Source organism: Apus apus, chromosome 2 (assembly GCF_020740795.1).
Source record: "Apus apus isolate bApuApu2 chromosome 2, bApuApu2.pri.cur, whole genome shotgun sequence".
Taxonomy (NCBI): Eukaryota; Metazoa; Chordata; class Aves; order Apodiformes; family Apodidae; genus Apus; species Apus apus.
Window position 1 is genome coordinate 23399322 of NC_067283.1, and position 18865 is coordinate 23418186.

General features: G+C 40.8%; 1 protein-coding gene across 4 annotated transcripts in view; it reads left to right on the forward strand.

Moving 5' to 3' along the window:
• Positions 1-495: 495 nt before the first annotated feature.
• The window catches only part of CDK14 (cyclin dependent kinase 14), a 338936-nt gene continuing 320566 nt past the window's right edge, over positions 496-18865 (forward strand). For all 4 annotated transcript variants that reach the window (XM_051612199.1, XM_051612197.1, XM_051612200.1 and 1 more), the window contains exons 1-2: positions 496-736; positions 6792-6823. In XM_051612199.1, the coding sequence (XP_051468159.1) occupies positions 655-736; positions 6792-6823 (114 nt within the window). In that variant the 5' untranslated portion in view covers positions 496-654. The remainder of the gene's footprint in view (positions 737-6791; positions 6824-18865) is intronic.

Consider the following 18865-nt stretch of genomic DNA (forward strand, 5'->3'; position numbering starts at 1 on the left):
CGTCTGCTCGGGACGCGCCCGGAGAAAGCCCTCGGCCCGGCCCCAGCTCTCCCCGCCCTCCCCCCTCACGCCCCCGCCGCCGCCGCCGCTTCCTCTCCCGCCCGCCTCGCCCCGCCAGCCGCCCGTCCCGCCGCCGGGGCAGGGCAGGGCGGGGCGGGGGCGCCCGGCTGCTGCGGGGCTGGCAGAGCCCGGCTCCGCCGCCCGTCAGCGCGGGCAGGGCCGGCCGCCTCCCCCGGCCGCGGCGCGGGGCTCCCCTGCCCTCCCAGGCTCCTCCTCCTCCTTTCTCTCAGCGCACCCTCCTTCCTTCTCTCCCTCCCTCCTTCCCTCCCTCCGCCAGTGCCTGCAGTCTCTCGCTGGACTTTCCTTTCACTCCTCCGTCTCTCCTCGGCGCTGCTTGACCCCCCTCGCCCTCCCCGCCGCATCTGGCTCTGCTGGGGCAGGGGGGCGGGACGCGGGGCTATGAGCCGGGCGGTGGCGGCGGGGAGCCGAGCAGCAGCCGCGGCGTAGGGCTCCTTTCCCGGGCGGGACCGGGGCTGTCCCGTTGCGCCTGGCGGCTCCGCGGGGCAAGCGGGGAGCGGCGGAGCCGGAGGAGCGGGCTGTCTCTCCCGGGGCCGGGGGAGCGGAGGTGGCGGCTGGCGAGTGGGGAGGTGTGACATGATCGACTCGCAGTCCGCCGAGAAGATCAGCAGAATGAAAAAGTTGCGGAGAACTTTATCGGAGAGCTTCGGCCGAATAGGTGAGTCCTGCAGCCGCACGCGCATCCCCGGGGGTCCCGGCGGGGCGAGGGAAGCCGGGCTGGCAGCTCCCGCCGCGGCCCTTCCCGAAAACCTTCCTTGCGAAGAAAGCTCGGGGAAATAGCCGCTCTTTCCCGGCAGCGCTGCCTGGGTCTGCGATGGAGTTAGCTCAAAATAGGCTAGAAAAAAACAAACTGTAAATGAGAGTTGGCTAGTGTGCTTCCATTGCCAACGAGAGGCCCTGGAAAAAGCAAATGGTTATTTTCGTTTTGTTGCTTGTCTGGTAATTTTATTTTCTGTTCGGGCGGCACGTAGTTCTTAAGTTGAGGCGTGAGATGCTGAAGCAGATAACGGCGGCCCAGTGATTTAGGAGGCCAGACAAAAGAAGTCTGTCTGTCATCTGCTGCGAAGTCTTGGCGTTCTTTCTGACAGAAAACATCCTGAGGTTGCGTTATCTGAACGCTGCTGCCAAGCGTCTTATCTGCCGGTATCACCGCATCGCGTTTGGGTTTGACACCAGTTCATTCTGCAGTCGCATTTGTTACCAGGAACAATGCCAAAGAGTTTTTGTCTGCTCAGAGTGTTGTTTCTCTTGGTCTTTGACACATTAGTTTGCTTAATTCACAGTTTAGACCATTAATTCCCACCGACAGCACCAACAGGCAGCTGAGCAGGGAGAGGAGGGTACCTTGGAGGAGGTGCGAGGTGTCCCCGGCTGCCTGGGCAGAGCAGACAGAGGCAGTGCCAGAAGGCTGGGCAGTGGCCAGGATGGGCTGGGGGATGCACCAGCCTCCATCCCTGCAGACCTGCTCTGAGGGCCCTTCCATAGTCCTCGCCCATCCGTTGTCCCACTGGAATGTTTTCCCTTAAAAGTCTGGCTGGCAGACGTGGGTCAACTTTCTGAGCTGCTTTGTCCCAGTGGGAGGATGTGAAGTGGCTGCGCTGCAGCTGTGAGCTGTGGCATTTGGTTCTCCTTCCATAACCCTACCCGGGGAGGTGTGCTAAATTATGTGAACATTGTAATTTTTCACATGTTGTGTATGGATTCGGTGTATCACCTTGAGCTTTTAAGGACTGCAAACTTTAAGCGTAAGATAGCGTTTGAAATCAGGCATCTTTTATTGTCCTACTGCTAGATGAAAAAGACTTGGAAAAGCTTATTCCTCTTTGGAAACGAGTTTCAAGGGTAAATGCCAAGTTTGAAATGTTGAGTCACAGTTATAAATTTCTCTGTCCCTTTATGAAAATATCTTTCATCTGTCATCAGTCTTAAACTTGTAAAGTGCATTTAACTTTTTTTTATTAGGAAAAAAAAAAAGGAGTCAGGTGCTTGATCTGTCACGTGTCTGTGGGTATGTACGTATACACAGACACAGAACCATGGATGGGTTTTTCTAATAGTGGAAATCATTAACAAAGAAAATATTTTGAATGAAGATGCTGCTTTGTTGTTACAATGACAGCTCCCTCAATGCCTTGTAGGGAGCAAGGTCCCTCTGGCTGGTAGTTTCTGCATGATTTAGTTGGCTCAGTTGGATGATCATCTCTTTTTGTAATTTTTCACAAATTAAACAATCTTTTAGTTTCCTTGGGAGCTTTGGCCTGATTTTAGGTACATGAATTGTTGTTTTCCAGCTCTTCCAGTTCTTTGTGTGTGTGCACAGCAGTGTAGGAGTGAGGCCCAGTGCCTGCTTGGGTTTGTTTGTTTGTGTGTTTCTGTGGTGGTTGTTTTGTGATTAAAACTCTGCTGCTGCCAGCAAGACCGTTCCATCTTCTGATGCTCTACTCTTTTGACCACCATTCTGGTAACTGCATGTTGAGCAAAAACCTTCTAATTTATCAGTATGAGTTTTGAACATAGTTGAGTCCCTGATAGCCAGAGCGACAGATAAGCCCAAGCAAAGCTGACCTATGTTTAAAAAGCTCTTAACTTGCATACCAGGAAATCCTTGGTTAAAATACGTGCTGGATTTCTCTCCTTCATTTCAATATAAGAGTTAAAATTAAAACCTTGTTGGTAGAAGGCCTTCTGGGTATTTGTCATGCTGGTTTTACAGCTCTTTTTGAAAGATCTGGTTGCTTGTTGAGATTAGCAAATTACTAATGTAATAGGTAGCTAATCTGGAATTTTGTCAGTCATCAGTTGTGATTTATCACCAATAACTTTAAGTTTCCCTGTTCTGCTGCAGTGTGTTCTCATAGACTTAAGGGCACAATATAAGATCATGAGCATAACCATATAAATGGTACAAGAGTAATATGGTGTTTGATTGAAATGATTAGCGAGTTAAACTTTCACACATGGCAGCAGGGAACACCCGGTGGCCATTCTTGGAGTGGTGAGGCTCTGACTGCTAGGCCTCCCCCTGTGTTGGCTGTATTCCACCTGCCAAATATGATTCTTCCAATATTACAAGACCGCTTCATTTCGGTATCAAAGTTTATATTAGCCTGTTGTATAAGAGTGATGGAAATGTATCCTAATTGTCATTGGCAGTGTTTGTTTTTTTTTTGCTACGGCCTGCAGATTAGTACTCAATAAACTATGTTCAAGACCACCCCAGAAAGTAATCCTCTCTATTTGGGAGGCTGTATCAGCAATTAATTTATAAGGTGATTTTTTTTTTTTTTCCAGTTTGCCACAGTATGTTAAGTAGTGTTTGAAGCTAATTCCCCAGCTTCTTAGATAAAAGAGGAGGTAGTCTTTCAACCAAGTCAGTTATCCCTGGGGCACAGCAAAGGGCCATTATTTGGTCCCAATGACAGTCTCAAGTAGACTTGGCCCATCTTAACTGTGAACTGATGCTTTCCAGCCACTACACCCAATGACCCAATGAGAATGATGAAGATCTGGCTGTATTACACATACCCATTCTGCAAAATTATGTTCCTGCCCGTAACAGTTAGAGTACCAAATACTGGGAATGTTTATTTTGCTGAGCTGAAAAATGTGATCTGTGAAATTGCTCATCTCTGAACCTTCATCCTGCGCATGCACTTTGTGCTGTGTGCAAGTTGGCACTGTGCTGTGCTGAAGGAAGTGCATATGGCCTATGGTGCCAAACTGGAGTTAATTTTCTAAAATACACAGGATGGCTTTTTATTGCAGAAATTCCATGCTTACAGTTCAAGAAAAATGAACTGTTTTGGAGCTAAGGCACCCTTTCTCCTGGTAGAAGTTTTCTGGTGTTTCAAGGAGTGTCCCTTTTAAAATTTAGTTATTAATGAAGAACTTAGAGTACTAGGAATCTGAAAAAGCTATAGAATTCTTTTTATTGATAGGTTTCTGGCAGCCCATCCATTTTTAGACAAACATCCGAATTATTTTAAAAATTCTTATTTCCTTGTTTACATACTGTGTTGCCTATATATACAAGCACATCATACTGTATGTTATCCAGTTTTTTGAGATTCAGTTGACTCACTGTTTATTTGAGCACAAATCGTTATTAGGCTTGGTTCTTAGTTTTACATTTTGATAAAAGTGTAATTATAATAATCAGTAATTTAATAAAATTATAATCATCTGTTATGTGCAGATTCTTGACTATGCATTTGTTGAAGTTCATACAGTACCAAAACCATATCTGAGATCTCTTCAGCTCACACCATTTAATGTCTGTTTTCTTATGCAACGTCTTTTTTCAAAACCTAACACCAAGGTAGAAAGGAAGTTATATATCTAGAGAGAAAACATCGCTGAGATTACTCACAGTGCACTGAGCAGTCTGTGGCCTTTCTGAGCATCCCTGGGTTTCCTGCTACCTCCTCACTAGTACAAAGGTTATCTCCACTAATCTCCTCTAATGTACACTCACATAACTCACATACCTGAGATAATGAGAAGTTTGTTTGTAAACAGTTGTGGGTGTTTGCTTTGGTTTTTTTTTTAACTTCATGAAAGCGTTTTTAATGGTCTAAAGAGAAAAGGATTGCAATGATGAGAAAAAAAAGTTCCTACTGTAATTTGTTGCATAAAATATACTGGTTTGATTATTTGTTTAGAAGATGCTATATAGTGAATTGGTTGAGAGTGAAATTATTATTAAATAGAATCTGATTAAATGAGTGGCCAGGACTCTCATATTCTTAATTTTGGAGATATTTAAAAAAGTTATTTTAGTCAAACTTAGAAGTTTAAGTAAAGACAAGCCAAAAATACGCAGTGGATCAAAGATTCCCATTTTTTGTTGTTCTGTTACATTGTGAATTTTGTTTGGTTATCTGTTGTTTGACTCTTCCTGGAATGTTTTGATCTTAGGAAAAACCTTGAATTTTGGTAAGGGAGAAAAGCTTGTCAGTGTGACCTAGGTGTGCCATATACTAAATTATAGCTTGTGTGTTGTTGTGACCTGAAAGGTAAAAGAAAAGATCAAAAGTCAGTTCTTGAGAAGTGTTCCACATGTCAGCTTTCTTTTTCCTTTTTCTTATTTTTTACTTCTTCTTTATTTTTTTTTAATATCTTGACTCATAGTTCTGGATACTTGGGATTGGCAGTCTGAAAACATTTTGTCCAGCCTTCAAAACCATAAAAATGCATTTCATGATTCAAATGTACAATGTGTGCCTCAAACCTCCTCAGCAACATTCTAGTTGGGTGTGGGTTTTGGTTTTTTTTTCCTGCTGAGCATGAAATCTAGATGAATAATTGTAAAACAGTATCTTCAAAGATTTGGGGGAAGACACATTTCATGTCTGAAAGAAATGGAACTTTGAAAACAAAGGAAGGTTGGACAATCCCTGCTTTTTGGTACAAGGTGAAATGAGATTTGTGCCTTGTTGCCCAAGGCAGAAGTTGTGGAGCTGCAGCACTCTTTGCAGAGGTGTCCTGTCTTAGTTGTGCTTGTGGTACAGCTACAGTTTTGGGTTTGATGTTTGTTTTTTGTTTGTTTGGTTGTTGTTTTTTTTAGTTAATAACGTTGTAATTTCTGAAGACAGTGTTTGGAAGAGATGGTGGATTAGAAAATAGTAGTGATTTGAAGGCAGAAGGAGCATCTAAAAGAGCAAAGAAGCTACTCGAGTCTAAATCCTCATCTGTGCTAGGCACTTTAGTATTTATCCCTGGCAGAAATAAATGCATTTTAAGTGTAAGAAACATCATGCTGCTAAAGTGAGGAAGAGGGAGCCTTCTGGGGCAGCACTGCACAATCTGTACGGTCATTCAGGTGACCTCCCTCCATTTGTGAGCCTTTATGATGTAAACTGAAAAGAAGTAGTGCAATCAATAATGCAATGGTTGCTCTTATTTTAACTCGAGAAATAAGTGAAGTGCACTCTGAGGTCAGGGCGTGCAGTACACAGTACCTGGTTGGTCTGGTTGTACAGAGAAAAGGAACCAGTCTTGGACCTTCAGATTAGTATAGTTCAGTGGAGATTTGGAGCAATTAATTTTCTTCACATTTTAATAAAGATATCCAGTATGCTAAAGGAAAAATTTTCATCAGCTTAATCTTTGCTACAACTTCAGAAATATTAATCTATTTGTTTTCTCACTTTACCAGTTCACATGATTTCTGCAGTTTTCCTCTTCCTTGTTTGTTGAGATGCTAGTTAACAGTGTAAAAAAGACAGAAATCTCTTCTGCTTTAGTGTCATACTGTAAAAAAAAAGGCAAACCAAAAAGAAAATAAAAGAAAAAGGACAAAATTGCTACAATGCATACTATTTCATAAAGGTTTAGTACTTGACAAACTGAATACATGATTAGGTATTATACTTTTTCAAGTTCAGTCAGGTTCTCCATAAAGTGTTTTCACACTCACTAAGAATTAAAAGAAAAAAACACTTATGAACTCTTATTTTCTTTAATCTGAGAGGATAATATTTTTCATAAATATGTAAATTTACTTTATTGGAAACATGCTGTGCAGACCTCCATTTCATTTACAGATTCATATTTTGAGTATAAAATTGTTATTCATGCCAGCCTGTTCTTTCCTATTATAAGAGGAAAATGCTGCTCTGTTTTTGTCTTCCCTGGTGTTAGTTACTTTGTGCTCATTGAAATGCAGTACAGACAGTACAGATAACTATTTCTCTTTTCCTTTTCCTTTAAAGCCTTGAAGAAAGAAGATAGCAGCTTTGATGAGGTAGGTTAAATGTCTTTGTACCTTTTGTAGTCCAGGTATACTTTAGTATTTCTCACTAGTGCTAAAAGAAACCCATAGCTAGTAGTCCACTGACCTGCTTATGTGTTAATTTGTGCATATTGCTTGAGCATATTTTCATTTTTCAAATAATTACCAGATGAATTAGTTGGTTGAAGGCTCTGAATGGAATGCTTGAGGTGTTTTTTTTTTTAATATTATAAAGCTGGATGTTGTATGAAAAGTGGTAATTTAAAAATGTTCCATGCAGAGGAATGTTGCATACAGAGAACATGCTTTGTAGAACTTTACCCACTGTAATTGTAGGCCTGTACTGTAACAGACAGTGAAAAAATACCACTCTTGAGAGAACATCTTATGTAAAGTGCTTCTGCATCGGCTTCTTGCTGAATATGTCAACAGAGATAGATGTTTCTTATGAAAAAAAACCAACAAACCACCACCACAAAGCCAGCAGCTATCTGTATTGGTAAAGCAATCCAATGCAATGGTTTGTCTTCCAAAGTAGTAAATGAAGAGCAGCTTGATTAGTCAGTGTTTTCAGGTTTGGGCTCCTGGCCTATCTGCAATATCATATGTGTGTTGATTTGTAAAATATGCTGCTCACTATTTGTGCTGCCTTTACTTATGATAGTCTTTTAGAGGTTCAGGTTGGTGTGGGCTGACCTACAGCTCATGTTTACACAGGAAGAGTAGTAGGTCTTGGTGTGATGAACTGTCATATTGTAGTCAGTGCTTGCCTTGTACTTCCCTCTGCCACCAGAGCTGGAAGCAAATGGTAATGTTTTCCTCTGTTGGTGTTATGCTTCTGGCATTTCTGTGTTTTCCTCTTCATTGCATGCTGAAAGCTTAAATTCTTGCCTGATTACAGTGGGATAACTGCTGTGTAATGCCAGATTCTAGAATAAATAAATGATGATGTAATATCCTTGATACTGGATAAAATCAGACTTCATCTCTTCCTAGACAGATCACATTGAATTTTACACCTCTCTGCTCAAATTCAGTAACAGTGATAGAAATATTTCGTGCTTTTCTGACATATGTTGCATAGACCTGTAACTTGGCTGGACCCCTCTTAGGTCTGGAATGAAGGTCCTGGGGTCAGGCTCAATTTTCAGGAGCTCTTGTTAGATCACACAATGGTCCAGACTGTTGTATTTCTCATATTACACTGGTAGAACTTGATTTCTCTCTAAAAGTTACACCCCTGTGGACATGTGGTTGGTAGACTCTGAATCCTTGGTTTACAAATCTGTTGGTTTTGTCCAGTACTTTCTTCTGAAGACTGCTGTTGTACATCTGTGATATAAACTACCCAGGTATTTACTGGATAGGTTACATTTGATACAGTATTTGAAAAGATCTATTAAAAAATGCTTTCCTATGAAGGTGACATTTTTTCTGTCCCCTCCCTATCTCCACGGTTGTTTATCTACTGATTGTATATATTTTCTTTAAACCTGTCTTCCTGTTTGAGAAGGAGACAACTTGAGTGAGTTTCTATTTAAATCCAAGGGGTTGGGGAAAAAAAAAAATCTTTCAAATATGTTTTTAATGCAATCTGACAGATTGTTGATATGAGTTACTGCAGAGTTAGCAAGAGAAAGCTACTGGGAAGAGTACACAGAATAATCTTCCATCTCCTGTAAATAGGGAAGAGCTTGATGTGACATTAGCATCAATCGGTTCCATAGTTTTAGGTGATGCGGCTTAAAAGGAAGAAAATTGTGCTGAGATTTTATGTTGTCCTTGTTATCTGTTCAAACTCAACGTAACAGTTCTTGGCAATTACCTAGCCTAACGTGTGAATCGGAGAATGGACTCTACTGCCTATCACTTAATGCTTTCTTTTCAAACATCCTTCAAATCAGAAGATAAGACGTCTTTAGTGACAATAATGTACCTGATTGTAATGACATGTACTTCTAAGGGAGAGAATATCTGTGAGCAGAGGAGTGTGCACATTTGTTGGTCTCAGAATCCTATCCTGAGAAACGTGACTAAGACCATATTGTCATTGGAAAGGAAGGCAGCCTAGTGTTCTCTCTAGTATAGGTGGTATTGTTATACCAGGGTTGCAGTTATGAAGAGAGTTATGGTGACAATAAGTGGGAATGTTAGATGAGAAGGACAGAGAGAAGGTAGTTGTCCAAGCACTGTTTTACTTCAAGTTGGTAGGTCTCCTGCTACAAAAAATTCTATAGGCAAACATTGAAATGTAAATTGCGCTTAACAAGCAGCATGTTCTCCCTGTTAGTGGAAAGATACACTTTCTCCTTTTGTGGTGCTGAAAGATGCTGTGACTCCCCTTTCCTGGAGGGAGGTTGTCTTGTGTAGTGGGGATTGAACAAGTAGCAATGAACTTGCAGGAAGGACTCAGTGCTCCTGACACCTTGACAGAGGAGACCTTTGAAGTTGTGACCAGGACACTAGAAGCTGGCCAGCAGGGACCTGAAATCTGTGAAGGAGGAAGGAAAGTGGGATGAAGAGGAGGACGACCTTTCTAAAGCCGCAAGGTCTGGGTTTGTAGCCCAGTCAGTTGTGGTGTTATTCTCCACATTGTAGGTGCTACATCAGAAGCTTACTTGTTTGTCCCTCAGGAAACAAGGAGGAAAAACTGAGTTGTTCAGTGGATGTTACTCTGCTGTCTTTACACTTGCATATGATAGCTCAGAAATGTACAACACTTCAGGAAGTCATCTTTGTTTGGAGGAGAAGCAACTAAAAATTGAGATATCAAGCATGATCATAGAATCATTGAAGTTGGAAAAGACCTACAGGATGATCAAGTTCTACTGTCAACCCAACACCACTATGCCAACTAAACCATGTTCTGAAGAGCCAAGTCTATCGCATAAGTGCTTTCTATGGGTTACAAAATTAATCCTTCTAGTGAGTTAGGACCAAAAGAATCATGAACAACAAAGCCTGTGAATAAGTTGCATGTCAGAAAATACTTCTAATTGGTGAAGTGTTTCAGGGATCTTTGTGGTGCATTTAGTCCTGCCTGTAAGCTCAGAACACAATAGTGTGTAGGATTTGTCACTTTCTTGTACTTGCTGTTGTGTTCTTTGATTAAATTTTGAATAAAAAATCTTTTCTGTAGATGCTCAGGCCTTTACTTCAGTCCATAAGAACATCTGAATTAATACATTTAAAACCACTGATAACCTCTTTACCTTCCTAAAATGACCTCTTCCAGAAACTCAGGTGAATAAAGGAGTAGGATACAGACCACTTTCTGTATAGTGTGTAATTTAAAGCAGCAAGGTAATGGTGTACTGTTTTTTTGAGTTTTTTTCTTTCATTCAACTTTAACCTTTTCCTTTTTGTCATACCAATGTTTACTGGTCATGTTGTGGGAGCTGGAGCATGGGCCTGTTCCAGTACCTACTGAAATAAGTGGGAAAATTCTCTGTGTTTTCAATGGTTTGTGGATTTGTTTCTTCTTTCATGAAATATCATAATTTGAGGGGAGACAGGTAGTGTGGTCAGGCTATTCCTGCCTGTCTTCAAAGTTAGTTTATTTGAGTGGGAGAGAGTAAGGCATCTTTTCTTTGTGTCCTGAAGTGTTGTTAGCTCATTCTCTGAAGGGTGCAAACTGCAAAAAACCCCACAAAAAAACAACAACTAAAAAAGCAACAACAGAAAAAGAGTTGCCCTTCTCTTCAAAGTAACATAGATTTCACTCCTTGAGTGCAGGTTCTGGCATGGAAAGCACCTGTTTAATTATAGGCAAAGCATTGATTATCTACTCTGTATACCAAGATAGAAGATAAACACCTCTCAAGAACAGTGTTACATAAAAAGAGCAGTGTGTAAACAAATATTTGGCCCTTGAGTGAAGATTTTATTTGTTCTCCAGTAGTTTTTATCTCTGGAAAAAGTTTAGAGTAATAACTTGCAACTGTGCAAAATTGCTTTGATGTCTTTGGACCATTAGTGTAACAAGAACGATGGAATTTATCCACTCTGTCTTATAACGGTGGAACAGTTTTCTTTTTCACTCAAATGAACGCCACCAAGACCAACAACATGTGGCTGTTGAAATGAAAACCAGTGTTGATGTTGTGACGAACCGCATTGCAAGGCTAGTAACCTGTTCCTTTGATTAGCTGCTTGCTGCTATGATTTGTTTCTAGATTATTGTCAGTCCGTCTTGAGCTGTTGGTTCTTGTCTTTCTATTGTTAATGGTTTCTCTAAACACTTAAATAATGGTTTAAGACCTTCAGTCATAGGTATGCATGCTAGATAAATTAATATCAATGTCATAATGAAATAAAATAATGTTAAGACTCAAAATCAAGACAAAGTGCTGTGATTATTGCTTCTTATTTGTTGTGTTGTTTTGCTGTTGTTTGGATATATTTTAGTGTTAATTTTGCCCAATATAAAGGAGCACCTTTTTTTTAAGGCCGCCTTCTGTGGGAAATTAGGACATTGTGTGTGTGCATGTTCCGAGTGTAATATTTTCTGACTCCACCCAGTAACTTTGAAGCTGGCCAACACTGGACATCTGGATGCTTGGTGAAGAAGCATGTGAGCTGGCTGATGGGTAGAGATAAGAATCTTCTCTGATGGAAAAGCTGGAATGCAAGTTCATGTGAATATGAGAATCTCGTTGGAGGTGTTATGAATACTCTAACCTTGGCAAAATCCTGAATACCCATCTACTCCATCCTCCATACAGAGTCACCAAATCTGAGGAACCAAATGTCACTTATTTCACTCATGGAACAACTTCTGTGTGTTTGAAGTGGGAGTGTATGAAAGGGGACGGAGTTTTGCCGAGTTACTTCTTAGTTCTGTAATGTGCTTGCTTTCACAGTCTCTCTGTCTCTGAAAAAAACAACCCACAACCCCAAAACAAAAAGGCTGCTCCCTCTGTGGGGTGTTGCCATGGGAAATATCTTGGTTTAAAAGACACCCGTCTCTGAACTGGAGCTCTTGTGTAGAGACTATTTAGAATTTGAAGAGTTAAAGGGAAGACTATAGTTGGAAAAAAGGAGAGCTCTGTAAAGAATGAACAAGAGGAGTTTGAATGCCATAATGCAGGAGGCACATGATCCACTAAACATTTGTATGTGAAAAAAAAGTTTTATTTATAGTAATTAGCTTGAGAGAGCAGTACATATAGGAATTACAGAATTATGTCTTTTACTTTCTCCTCCTGCAGAAGGGGATCTAGATTATGGGAACTGGAGGAGAAAGAAATTGAAGTCTTTTGAGACTCAGCGTTACTTTTTGTAGGATCTTAGAATACATGGTATTTCACTCCTGAGAGACTTAAAAAGGTGGGGTTGGCGTGTGACAGTCCTAGGGAAGAGCCTGTGATATACAAAGGGTTTTGGAAGCCTGCTTGTTGTTCCTCCTTCTTGGGTGCAGTAATTCTTTATTGATCTAGATACAGTAAAATCATTACAAGCTGTGGCTGAGCTTTCTGCTTCATGATGCCTTTGTTTATATTTAGGAAGCAGGAGGCTGATGACTACTGAACTGCTTTATGTTGTGATGTGTGGCATGTTGTGATGGAGAGCTTCCAGAGAAGTCATTATGGGTAATGTTTATAAATGGCCTGAATACCTTTGGGGTGTGAGTGTTACCAGTGCTGAGAACTTGGGTGTGACTTAGGGTGTATGGTGACTTTGATGCAATTCTCATCTGCTTAATGCTGGGACGAGCAAGTAGCATGTGGTTATCAGTAGTGACATGTGACTGAAGGCTGATGGGAAAGAGGTGTAGTAAGGAAAGATAGAAAAATTAAAACCAAACAAACTTAAGTTGGAAAACAAGCATAGAAGTATAGATGTCGAAGCAGTTTCTAAATAATATTCAGGGAACTGAATGAGGAAATGTTCATCTGGTGGCTTAAGTTACTTTGCCAAATGTGTACAAAGGTGGTTCAAATGTCTTGAAAAATGAGTCCGTGCAGACATATGTCATAAAGCAAATGAGAGGAAACAATTCCTGGCAGGAGGTAGCAGCTCCATATTGGAAGTTGCTGCTTGTGAAGTGCTATTTGAGACATGACACAGGCAGATTTTTTTGGGGGTAGATAAAAGCTTAGTAATGTAATCTGATGCCTCTTGCAGGAGGCCCATCTTCGTTTATTAAGTTCTCAGATTCACAAGGTTGTTGTGTGTAGGGTAGGGATTTTTCCAGTGTGCCACTGGAAGATAGGTGGGGATGATGTTGTCTCATGAGCATTTCCATTGCAGAGATATGCTGAGCAATAGTTTGGTGGGTTTGTTCCCACCTCTCCTAACTCTACTTCATCATCCCCCCAGTCCTGTTCACTTGCACGATGGGGGATATGGTGTCGGTGCAATGGTTCCCTGGCAGCAGATGGCTTAGATACCAGCTTTCCCAACAGATGTACTGGTCTCTGCTGCCATATGCCATGTCTTTGAGGCCATTCTAACAAACTATGAGTCTGAATAGTGTCACTAGTTCTTAGGACTGGTATATGATGCTGGTGTGTGTGCACTTGTAGCAGAATAACGCTAGCACTTCAGGTCTTACAAACCATTCTCAGCTGCTTAAAGGGAACAATTGTTTCCTTTAGATGAGGAAATATTATTAACGACTGTGCTTCAGGTGAGTCTGAGAATGAAGAGCATGGATGGAAGAGAGCAAATATTGCCATTCTGCTGGAGTGTGGCAGCTTCTTACTGGATAAGCTGTGGGACAGATGTGCCTTTCATTGGTCTGTAAAAATGCTGGTTTGAAACTTCCAGTGTCTTTAAAAACTGCAACACTGGGACAGCTTTGCCTAATTTCCCAGAGAATTACCAATTTTTATATGTCAACTAGGGATTTCTGTCACTTCCCTGTGCTGTGTTGTGCATGAGAAAGTTGGGTTCTGGAAGATGTGAGACACTTCAGAACCAGGTCTAGGTGACCACAACGCAAGCTAGTAAGTAATTGAGAAGTGTCAGGAAAGCCACCAAGAAAACTGACTATGGAATGGCTGCTGTGCTTTGTCGAGGCTTTGGAGCAAAATCTGAGATCCTGTGGAAGGTTTTTAGATTCACTTGGCAGGGACTTTTTACTAGTTCAGAACTGGAATTGTTTTTAATGTTGGGAGACAAACCTGAGCTTTAGGAGAGCAAAATTTGGGAACCTTTCTGTTGTGGTTGGGGAAGAGTTTAAATCTGTTGGGTGGCAGTGGTTGATTTTTTGCCCCAGCCATTGATGTGTGCAGTTGTGCATTATTCTGGCATGTCTGGTGACAGTGGATCTGTTTACCTTTCAGAATGTGTGTATTATTTTCATGGTAAGAAATATGGTTAAGTCAAATATGAAACTACTTAATCCCCTTCTTGGCCTTCTCTTCTTCTGTAGAAGCTGGATGGAAGCAAGAGTTCATGTTACTTATTAATATGTATATGTCCTTTGCTTAAGTTTTCTTTGAAAATGGATGAAGCAAACAAGCAGAACTTGGTCTGAATCTGTGTCCACAGCAGTGACTTATGAGGATCCGACCGAAACGCTGGCATACAAAGCTCTGTTCTGATGTGCAGGCAAGTCTTTTAGCTATCAGAGGAACACTGCAAACTGAATTTCCAGGCCTACTTTTCTCACTTGTGCATGGTTATTTTTGGGTTGGATGTTTCTGTCGACCAGATGAGAGGATACATGCATTCCAGAGATGTGGAGTCTGAGTGCAAGCAATTATTATTTCAATCAAGTGTGCTTACATGTAAACCCTGCTGTTTATTTTCTTGGGATATATGTGATATAGTCATTTATTGGTAGATTAAATAGAGTATCAAAACACAGTACATTAAGTATGGGATCAGTAGCTTCTTGTTCTTGGCCTTGCTGGGGAATCTCCCAGCTGGGAGACAAGAAATAGTCATGTGACTTCCTTGATAGGTCTGTCTGTTCCATCGTCTTTGTACTTAGACTTTCTTTCTTTCTTTCTTTCTTTCTTTCTTTCTTTCTTTCTTTCTTTCTTTCTTTCTTTCTTTCTTTCTTTCTTTCTTTCTTTCTGTCTGTCTGTCTGTCTGTCTGTCTGTCTGTCTGTCTGTCTGTCTGTCTGTCTCATTCCAGCCGCACTACTAACAGACCTAAGACTGTTTAAATCTCCTCATGAAAAGATGTAAATTAAAAAGATTTATGTCTGCTTTTTAGCTTTCCTGAGAAATTTTGCATGTATGATGCTTCATCTGCTCTGTGTCACAATATCACTGACAACCACATATTTGCAGGATCCCATCCACAATAATGAAGGTTCTGAGTCGATTGGCATTTCTTGCTATTTATTTGGAAGGGATAAGAAGAGAAGATTTCAAGCTATGACTAGTTTATTTAAACAAAATGGATTTTATGTGCACAAACCAACATCATTTTGATGATATTAATGCCTAAAGAAACTGTCTTTGCCTTACACAGCTTTCTCCATTTATTCTAGAATTTGTTTATCCTTTTTCCTTCCAGCAAAGCTTTCTACTTCAATGCCAATTGAGTCACCTTCTTGCTGCTACTTCTTTTGTATTTCGCAGGCACAGCAATTCTCCTTTTCAAGTTTGAAATTTAAAACCTGAGTATTACAGGTTATTTAAATGAAATACTTGCAGTAATTTAATAAGTAAAAATAAGATTGAATGCTGCTGAAAACATAATAAATGATGGAGGCAAGGCCACTGAGAGACCACATAGTGTATTATCACCAGTTCCTAGTAGGAACTAGAATTATTTGTTTGGACTCTTCTGAAATAATTACGTAACCTGAATTAAATTTCTCAGTGTTATCCAGGTGTTCACCTTTTTCAGTGTTGAGATATAAAAGCAAAATGACTAGCTTCAGAAGCTATTCACTGCTGTGCCAGCCCTGGGGAACGAGTGCCTTACAATATTTTTCCAGCTGCCATGAGGTCAGCAGGGTTTTTCCTTGTGTGTGAATTTCATACTCTGATAGCTCACATACACAAAAAGCTCTTCTTCCATACATACATGTTTGAGGAATCTTCCTGTTTCTTTTAGGTAGAGTAAAACAAATGTATTGCTACCAGTAGATTCTTATTTGTATGTGATTATACATTGCTTTAATGGATCTTTGTCTTCCTTTTTCTCCACTGAAACTGCACATTCAGGCTCAGACACAGGTTGTAGCCACAGTGATCCTGAAATGGTAGCTGAGGTTGGCTTCATTCTGTTCTTGAGCTTGTTTTCTAACTTCTGTCTTGAAAATTCAACACTCTGAAGGAATTTGTTTGAGGTCACTTGCTGTGATTAGCTAGGTCAGATATGGCCTACAGCTTTGAAATCTGAAAGACTTTTTTTTATCCCAAGTATGTTGCAAGAAGTAGTGCAGAATCTAGGATGCGTATTTTGGTTCATAATATTTTTCTTAAGTTAATACCCTCTAAGCTGAAACATTTTTCCTCACTGTATTGTTGGGCAGTTGCAGAAAGCTTTTAGAACAAGAATGTATTGAAATTCATGTAGGGCTTAATCAGTGTCTACTTGTTTTTATCTCCGTCTCTTCATTAACATACCATGATTGCTGCTTTCTGACAGAAACATGAGTTTCACATGTTATTTTTTGGAAATCCTTTTATTAGGTTTGTTTGGTTTTGGTTTTATTTTGCTTTTTTTTTGGAATCCAACCACACACATCCCCCCTGGGCCTGGTTTGTCTTGCCTCTTCTGTATCTTTTGGGATTAATTGTCCTCTTACTATAGTAGTTTCTGGTTTCATTTTAGTTATTTCTGTTTATTCACTGTGGTGACAAAACCAGCATCTTAGTCCAAATTCATTGTCAGTAGCTGTTGGTTAAGTCTTAGGCACTGTTTTGTGCCAGTTTTCGTAGCTTAGTTTCAGTGTAATTATCTATATTCACCGTAGATATTTAAGGTGAATTATTACATTCACCACAATTGACTGATGCACCATTTCCTCTATTTGTCTTTTCCTTTAGCTTGTACTGTTTCCTTCACCCTGCTGACAAGGGTGCTCCTGAAGTCCTTGCCAGTTGTGGAGGCAGGTGCAGGGGCCACGGGACCGCAGCTGGGTGGGAGCTCATCCTCTGAGTGGGGTGGGCAGGGGGAGGAGCCTGTGGGCAGCTGGGGCTGCCAGAGCTGTTGGACACTGGCAGAAGTGATGGGAAGTGTGGTTTGGTGGCTTTCATTTATTTATTTGCCTTCTAAACAGCCAGAATTATTAAAGTATCTCCAACCTGCTCTGTTTTGCTGATGCCAATTATTGATGCATTTTTACAGTTGAAATAACAATTATGCTTGCTCAGCAAAAGGCAGTTTTTTCAGCTTGTCCACGTGAAGAATGCTGCCTATTCCATTTGTCAGATTCATTATCATTCTTACCATGCCTTCGCTTGTTTAGATGTTGGAAGTCTTTCATGACTGCAGGCTTGTTCAGTTTGGAAGTAAAAAAAGTTTTTTAGTTAAAAAAAGTAAAACTATGATTTATCTTGGCTCCTCATGTACAGAGAGGAACCAGATAGAAACAGGATGTTGGTTACAGGCATCTCCTGCTGACCTTAGAGATGCACAGAATTCCAGAAACTGGAGGATAGCATCTGGAGAAATCCTTGAGGTTTTTTTTGTAGTTAGTTAGTTGTCAGTGTGGTATGGCTCAGTTAAATGTGAGGTGTCTGGCCATCATCAAATCATGGCAGAAACTCAGAGAAGATGAAGACATATGCCTAATTTGCTTGCCCTTCAAAGAGTTATGCTGTAACACTTCAAGACTTTTCCTGTTCAAATCAATAAGAAAATTGTATTTTTATCTTTGAAAGTAATTTGCAGTAACTAAGCAGTTGTGAGTTAGACTAAGCATACTTTTTTTTGTATCTTAAGAATAGGTCTTCTCAGTGGTCTGGAGACAGTACTTAGTCATGTGTTTTATATGGGCATTAAGACAATGGATTCAAACTATGAGCTTTAACAAAGTGATGATATTCCACAAAATGCTATTTCAAAAGTTAAAAAATTAAGATACTGTTATGAAAAAAGGTCCAACATATTTGAACAAATACCACCACTTTTTCTGAAAGTCCTGTCTTCTGCATTAGTTTTGGCAAAGTTCTAATTGAGATGCTCTGGTAGGTTTATTGGCAGCACTAGTGATTTCACTTCCAGAAGTGGAGTGGAAATCATGTAGATTTTTACAGGTGAAGTAATGTGTCATGTTGGTGTCATCAGTTAAGCTTCAGAGAGGACACCCAGGTGAATCTATACTCATAGGAACTAGCAGAGCTCATGAGAATATCTAATACTCACTGATGAGGAGGTGAACCCAAGGGGCTGCTAGGGTTCAGTGGTGATGCAAGACTTGGAGCAGATGTTTTACTGTGACCGGATCCTCATCTTGGAAACCTATGTGAATTGGGTTTATTTTATTGTTGAAGTTTGGAAGAATGCCATGGCTATCTTCTTTGCTCAGTTTCTGTCTCTTGTGAAAAATGTAGAGAGAAGGTCCCCTGGAGGAAATGTAGTTCTTTTTTTCTTTTGCCAAAGAACGTAGATGGAATTGGAGATGTTCAGTGGGAATATATTAATTATGCTCTAAGTATGCTTCCTAGTCTTCTTCAGAATCACAAATGTAGATAATCAAATCAGGCAGAAGTTAGACTGAACTTCCATGAGTCAGAACCATGAGTTTTACCACAGGACCAACTTCTACTTGTGTTCTGTCAGTAACTATATAAGCCACTCTGAGAAACAACAACATCCGGAATAAATCCTGTATCATCCACCACAGCCTTTAACTGGGTACAAGATGAAATTCTGCCTGGGGCAAAAAAGGGCTCTCAGTATCTAAGTCCAAGCAACACTGGTTCCTAAAACTTACGCTTGGGGCCAACTAGCTTTGCAGAAAAGGACCTGAGGGTCCTGGTGGACACCAAGTTGAACATGAGCTGTAAAGACAGTTATTGGTATCCTGGGCTGTGTTAGGAGGAATGTTGCCAGCAGGTCAAGGGAAGTGATCCTTCCTCTCCACTCAGCACTGGTGAGGCCACACCTGCAGTACTGTGCCCAGTTCTGGGCTCCCC